Source organism: Nelumbo lutea, chromosome 7 (assembly GCF_056320005.1).
Source record: "Nelumbo lutea isolate HS-2025 chromosome 7, American lotus-T2T, whole genome shotgun sequence".
NCBI classification, from domain to species: domain Eukaryota; kingdom Viridiplantae; phylum Streptophyta; class Magnoliopsida; order Proteales; family Nelumbonaceae; genus Nelumbo; species Nelumbo lutea.
Window position 1 is genome coordinate 6680804 of NC_142690.1, and position 7153 is coordinate 6687956.

The 7153-nt window shown below is 40.7% G+C and overlaps 1 protein-coding gene across 2 annotated transcripts; it reads left to right on the top strand.

Annotated features, from left to right (window-relative positions):
• Positions 1–1034: 1034 nt before the first annotated feature.
• LOC148844861 (protein OBERON 4-like) lies at positions 1035–7153 on the top strand. 2 transcript variants are annotated; one of them, XM_088956349.1, is made up of 3 exons: positions 1035–1237; positions 1422–4459; positions 6290–7153. In XM_088956349.1, exons 1-3 carry the CDS (start codon positions 1116–1118, stop codon positions 6862–6864), a joined length of 3735 nt encoding a protein of 1244 aa, XP_088812475.1. In that variant the 5' UTR covers positions 1035–1115; the 3' UTR covers positions 6865–7153. The 2 variants fall into 2 exon arrangements, with proteins under 2 accessions (XP_088812475.1, XP_088812476.1); XM_088956350.1 differs by having other exon boundaries at positions 1035–1228.

Here is a 7153-nt window from a genome sequence, read left to right on the forward strand (position 1 = left end):
ATCAGTTTCATTGTAGTGGATATTTGGGATCAAATGCTGTTGCCACCAGGGTTGGGGGTTTAGGGGATAGGGGATGGGCCCCCTTCCCCTTCCACGGTCCTATAGCCCCTCAAGAAAAAAATAAATAAAAGAAGGGGGTAAGATGTAGAGATAGTGAAGGATGCACATGAATCACTGACCATACCATGGAAACTTGCAATTTTGCAAGATTGGCCCATAAGTTGTTTGGTGGGGATCCCTTCCTTTCCCTACCTTTTTTCTTTTTCAAATCATACACAGCCTTAAAGCAAGGGATGATGAAGTAGGGGTGCAAATTGGGCACCCGGTTTGAAGATTTTACATTGTTTTGGATCCAGGCTTTGGAGCAAACCCCTTTTGAATTTTAACAAAATCCCAATTTGAACCTACCCGAGTTGCACCTAGTGCTGAGACCAACTCAACTATGAGGTCATTGGTAAACATAATATATTCAAATTGGATCTACCTAGTATATCCAATTTGGATCATATCTAATGAATTTGGGTTTGACTTTAATGGAGCGTTGTGGGGCGGAGAAATCAGTGGCTGTGATTATTCAGACAAAGAATAATCAGATGTGCGGTTTGAGATTTTGTTTGTAGAGGGTTGGAACGTAGTTTGTTGGCAGGTAATCCGGACGCGACAGAGAGTCGTCCAGCAGAAAAAGACAAAACCAATTTCAGATTTGCAGTGCAGTGCAGGGATTCAAAAAGCAAAGGTGTCTTCGACTTCGATAACATCGAGGCGTCAAAAGTCTGTCAAAATAGTCAAACCCTTTCTCTCTCTTTCCCTCCTCCAAAAGCAAACTTGTTCCGCTAATCCCGAAACCATGTCAACGGCTACTAAAGCACCGAGCGCACTACGCACCCTTTCGGCTACAGCCTTCAGTATGCGTATCACGCACGCTGCGTATTCCAGAATCCTTCAGCGACCCCACACACCCACAGTTGGTTTGGTCCCCTTTATGACTTTTGTCTATCTAACGTCATCTTCAATTAACTCGGTTGACCGAAATAGTTCCTTTTTACTTCGAAAACCATTAATAAAACCTTTCCTTCGTCTCTACATTTTTTTTCTTTTTTTTTCCCGTTTCTTGTATGGATAATTCTCGCCACTTATCATTCACTCGCCGGAAAACATCCGCCGTTAAACGTTCCACGGCCGTCTTTCGCGACGAATTCTCGGTGGCCTCCGGCAGGAGATTGTATATGTATGACTGGTAACTTTTTTCGCTTTGTTTCTACCTGGTTCGGTAGTTTATTATTGTTTCAGTTATTGTATCAATGGGAAGTTAGGGTTTTTGGAATTTAGGGTTTCGGGAACTAGGGTTTCGAAGTTGAGTTCTAGTTTCCCGTATTGTTAATTCTGCTTTGTTTTTGTTTTATTTTGTTCTGTAAATTAAGTATGAAGAGGTTGAGATCTTACGGTGATGATCTTGATTCGGTTGGGGAGAAGGGAGTTTGTAAAGATTGGGGAAGAAGGGATCAGGATGCAGACCGCTCGTCTTCGCATCGGCGGTTTTATTCGAAAGCTGAGAGTGGCGGGCGGAAGGGGTTATCATCTTCGTCTGGGCACGATCGATTGATAGACGATGATCGGGAGAGTTCCAGATCCTTGCGGAAGCGATTGGACCATGACTCTGATGGCTTCGATCGTAGAAAGAGCTTTGATCGCTACCGGGATTGCAGCGACAAGGGGGTTTCAATTTCTTCTCCTAGGAACTCGTATGGAGGAGAGCGTATGCATCGATCCGAGAGCTTCTCTGGATCTAGGCGGGAGTTCCCCAAGGGGTTTAGATCGGAGAGGGATCGGTCACGGCGAGAGGATAGTGTTTCCTCGTGGCGGAGATTCGGTGGAAGCAAAGATGTTGATGAAGATAGTAGGTTTGTTTCCGATTCAAGCAGAGGGAGTCGAGTAGCTTCTGAAGATAGAGGTAATGTGAGATCTCCGCAGGGGTCGAAAGATGTTGTCAAGTCTCCTCCTTTGTCAAAGGACTCTGGTGGAGAGCAGTCAAAGAGCGTTGAGGTTAAGAAGAGCGAAGAAGTGCAGGGAGAGAGTGGTAATAACAGTGAAATGGAAGAAGGGGAACTGGAACCTGAAACGGTTCATGAACCCAAACCCACTAATGAACGTGAACCTTCTCAACCTGAGCCTCCGGCTGAGGTGAACGTGGAAGATCATAAGGAGCTAGAGACTGAGCAGCAGACTAAATCAGAGACGAACTCGGAGGAAGAAGTGAAATCAGCCCAAGAGGAGAAGATAGGGCTCACCAAGAGAAGTGGAAATTATGATGGAAAACTGGAAAATGAAGTATCAGAGACTGTGACAGCTACAATAAAGGAAAATGATGATTTTCCAGTTTTACCGGATGATCATGTTGATGGATTGGCTAGAAGAAAGGAGGAAGGAGTAACAGAAAAAGAAGCAGAAACAGAAACAGAAGTAGATGATGGAGGTGGAGAAAAGGAAGAAAGTGGTAGGGAGGACCAAGAAATTTTCCCCTGTAACCTTAAGCCAGAAGATGAGGGTAAGAAGGAAGAAATTGAGGATGCGACAACCGAGAAGTCATTACTTTTGAGAGAAGAACAGAAACTAGACAGAATTATAGATCTAGAAGCGGAGGCAAAGGACCTGAATTCACCCAATTCAGATAAGGGAGTTGAAGATGAGACTGAAGTGCCTAAAGTAACTCTGTCCCTTATAACAGACAAGCTAAATCAAAATGCCAAGGACAAAGGGAAAAGTCTGGCCTTTTCTCCCTCCAATGATGCTAGCTCCATGGAGTGGATGGAAAGAGATTTACTGACCAGCAGAGAAGATGCTATGGAAGGACCTAGCTCTAGGGGCTTTGAGTTGTTCTTCAGCCCATCTGCTACAAGATCAGATAAGACAAATAATTCCGGTAAGCATAAAGATGAGAAGCTGAAAATGGAGCCACTTGAGCTGTCTCTTGGCTTGCCGAATGTCTCACTTCCACATGTTTCTCATGATCCAAATCCAGCCCCTAGTTCCCCTAGTCGTGCAAGAAGTTTTCAGTCCTTTCATACCACTAACACCTTCCGTACAGGCTCAGATGGATTCACTGCCTCAATTTCATTTTCAGGTTCCCATCCTTTTGTTCACAACCCTAGCTGTTCTCTCACCCAGAATTCATTTGACAATTATGAACAATCTGTTGGCAGTCATCCTATATTTCAGGGAGTTGATCAAGTTTCCCATGGCACCTGGCAAGGACAGCCTTCAAATGACGCTAAGCGCAAGGGGGTTCCCTTGTATCAGAGAATATTAATGAATGGAAATGGATCAATGCATGCATCCCAGTCATCACAAGGTATTTTACATTGTCAAGCAATGCAAGGACAACATCTTAAAGTTGCTGAAGGAAGATCTGGATTGCCAATTGGTCTTGATGGGCAGCCAAGCCTTCTAAGACAGTTATCAGGAACACAGCCAAGGCAACCTGAAAAAATCAGGTCCCCTACAAATAGTGTTGGATCTCATGAAACTAGGTCAGAATATGCTAACGATAAGAAGCGGATAATAAGAGAGAAAAGTGGTGGTAGTCTTTTTTGTAGTAGCAGCCAGAGAGAGATAGAACAGCTGGTGGCAGGTGGAACTGATTTTCCTGAGAAGATAATCACCATGGTAGTTTCAGAACCAATACAAATAATGGCCAAGAGAATCCATGAGATGACATCTGTGGCATGCTTAAGAGAGTATGCTTATGAGATGATAGTGAATGAAGAGAAGCATGGACATCTATGTACATTTCAGGAGGTGCTGCAGAACAGGTCTGACCTTACACTAGAGACACTTTTGAAGTCCCATCGAGTTCAGCTGGAAATTTTGGTGGCTCTTAAGACTGGTCTTCAGGATTTCCTTAGGCGAGCTAGAAATGTTCCATCTTTAGAATTAGCCGAAATATTTCTGAACTTGAGGTGTAGAAATCTTGGGTGCAAGAGTGTGATTCCTGTGGATGAATGTGATTGCAAGGTTTGCATACAAAAGAATGGCTTCTGCAGTGCTTGCATGTGCCTTGTATGTTTAAAGTTTGACATGGCATCTAATACTTGTAGTTGGGTTGGATGTGATGTCTGCCTTCATTGGTGCCATACAGATTGTGGATTGCGGGAATCTTATATTAGAAATGGACGGAGTGCAACTGGGACTCAAGGGGCAACAGAGATGCAGTTCCACTGTCTTGCCTGTGATCATCCTTCTGAAATGTTTGGCTTTGTAAAGGAAGTTTTCAAAACATGTGCAAAGGATTGGAAAGCTGAAACTCTTTCCAAGGAGCTTGAATATGTGAAGAGGATTTTTTCTGCCAGCAATGACACGAGAGGAAAACAACTCCATGATATTGCTGATCAGATGATGGCAAGATTAGATAATAAGTCCAATCTTCCTGAGGCCTATAATCATATAATGGCGTTCCTTACTGGTAATTTCTGTAGTTTTATTTCCTTGTGTGTTTTTCTTGGAATGATCAATGAAATTTATACTTTACCGGTTTCCAAACAAAAGTTCTATAGTTTTGTTTTTACCAAGAATTTCATTGGTTTGTTGTTGTTGTTTGATTTTTTTTTTTTTTTTTCGGAGCAAGACCTTTCTTGCATGTTGGTTATTCACTGTGTTTTGTTTCCATGGGTGTTTCCTAGTCTCACATTTCTGTTTCTTAATCAATAACAGATCAAAATAAACTATAGTTGCAAATTTCTATTTTTGACTAACCAATATCTAAACTTATGCCTAGGCCAGTTTGCTGCTATGAGTCTTTCACTGCATGAATCTCACATGTTATTATCAGGAATATTAGTAGACTAAACTGCTGTTATTGGCTTATGCCTATCCTTTCTTCACTCTGTTAAGTTTTTGGGTTTCTGAAGTTCTGTAGATGAATCGTTAATTACTAATCTCATAATTCCTTATGTATTTCTGGTGTTGTGCTTTAGACTCCTCATTTCTTAGGTCATCATGTGCTTGTTCTAACATGTGACTTAATCCATGCTTTTTTTACCCTTGGGGGTAGGGGGTATGTAGGTCAGGCCTGAGATAAGCTTTTGCTGACGTTTGGATAAACTTTAAGCCCAATACCTACCCTAGACCAATAACCGCCTAATTATGGTATTAAACTCTAGCTCAAACTCCATGGTGGGCCAGTTTGCTTGCATCCTGTCCATTTTCTTTACAAACTGTTCCTATCATGATTTGATCTGAAGATTGTATGTGATGGGTAATTTATGGAGCCCTTATTTTGTTTTGAAGGCTGTTTCTACTGGTGCTTCAATCACTACAATGTTTACTTGTTTACTTTCTAGCAATTTTACAGTATACGGGATTGGACTTGTATTTTTCATAGGAAAAAGCCGGAAAGGAAGTATGAAATTGCGACCTATTTCATCAAAGCGGTTCCATAGAATACTGTGAATCCTGCAGTTCAGGGTTCTGAGCAGTGCTAACTTCATCATCATCCATGCCTTATCCCAACTATATGGGGTCAGCTAACTTGAATAATGGATATTTAGTTTGGCACAATGAATATGGATCTGGAACCATTGGTAAAAATATTGATTGCGGTATCTATTTGGAACCTGTCATATCTGATATGGAACTAAATAACTGACAAAATACATTATATTACAAATCTCCAAAGTTTAGGTCATGACAGACAGTTAGATGATCAGCAATAATGCAATATTCAATTCCCTATGTTTGCAAGGATCTTGGGAAAAAGAAATTAAAAACATGTTGAAAATGTCGGAATATTGTAAAAGTTATAGGCATGGCGGAAATGTTGTAAAATATGCAAAAATGTAAGATGGTATTTTATGAAATGATAAAAGAAGCATAGGTGTATCTTCTTAAATAGATTGAGTTCAGCAAATAATCTATTTCACAAACAAAAGCTAAGATTTATCTTCATGTCTAGAAAGAATTTCATGCTGACTCAAAGTGGTAATCATGTCCACTAAGTGGGCAAGATTACTGCTTCTCTACATAACTACAATGTTGTTGCCTACTTACGCTATAATACCATCTCTTCTACTCCACACAGCACTATAGTTTTCTTTGGAGAATATGTAGATTTCAATAATATTTTGTGTGCACCCATGGAAATGGAAATGTGTGTGGAATTATTAGGAAATATATGGACATTTTAAACATGGTCTATGTTCAATAATCTGCATTGTTGATCTACCCAGTTGTGGAACTTAAACAGTTAAACCATTATGATGCTATTAACTTATCCTTTTACTTTTTGCGATTGCAGGAGATTCCAAGCCTAGCAGTACTTCAACAGTTACTGTTAAGGAACCATCCTACAAGAATCTAGAAGGGAGCAATGGGGTTGTTGGGCTCAGCCAAGAAACTACATGGCTGACACCTGTTTCAACAGATAATGCTGTTCCTCACATTGAAAACACAGGTAGTGTTACTCCAAGTCCAAGCTTGGGTTGGGATCGAGGGGGTATGCGAACTGGAGGTTCAGAGTTGAAGAAGAGCAGTGAAAAAACACCAGTTGTAGATGAATTGGAGAGCATTGTTAGAATCAAACAGGCAGAAGCTAAAATGTTCCAATCGCGTGCTGATGATGCAAGAAGAGAAGCCGAAGGTCTGAAACGCATTGCAATTGCTAAGAATGAGAAAATTGAAGAAGAGTATGCAAGCCGAGTTGCAAAGTTACGTTTGGTTGAAGCTAAGGAAAGACACAGACAAAAGCTTGAAGAACTTCAGGCTTTAGAAAAGGCACACCGTGAATATTTCAACATGAAGATAAGGATGGAATCAGATATTAAAGATCTATTGTTAAAAATGGAAGCCACAAAACAGAACCTCAGTGCATGATATTGTTGCAGCAGATGCATGTATTCTCTTGGATACTCATTGATCTCAAGTAACTTTACATTTATAGGGTTTAAACTTTATAAGCGAAGTTGTATGTTCAGCCTCCAATCCCCTTTATCTTTTATGTCATTTATGGTTTATAGGTGTACAATTAGTCTCAGGTTAGTTTTTTTTACTCTTTGGTTATCTAACTGGAGTTTGTACAGAGAATACTCCATCTCTCATGTGAAAAATGGCTTCCATTTTTGGAAGCAATTTCAAAGGGAAATATAGATTCTCATCAATTCCA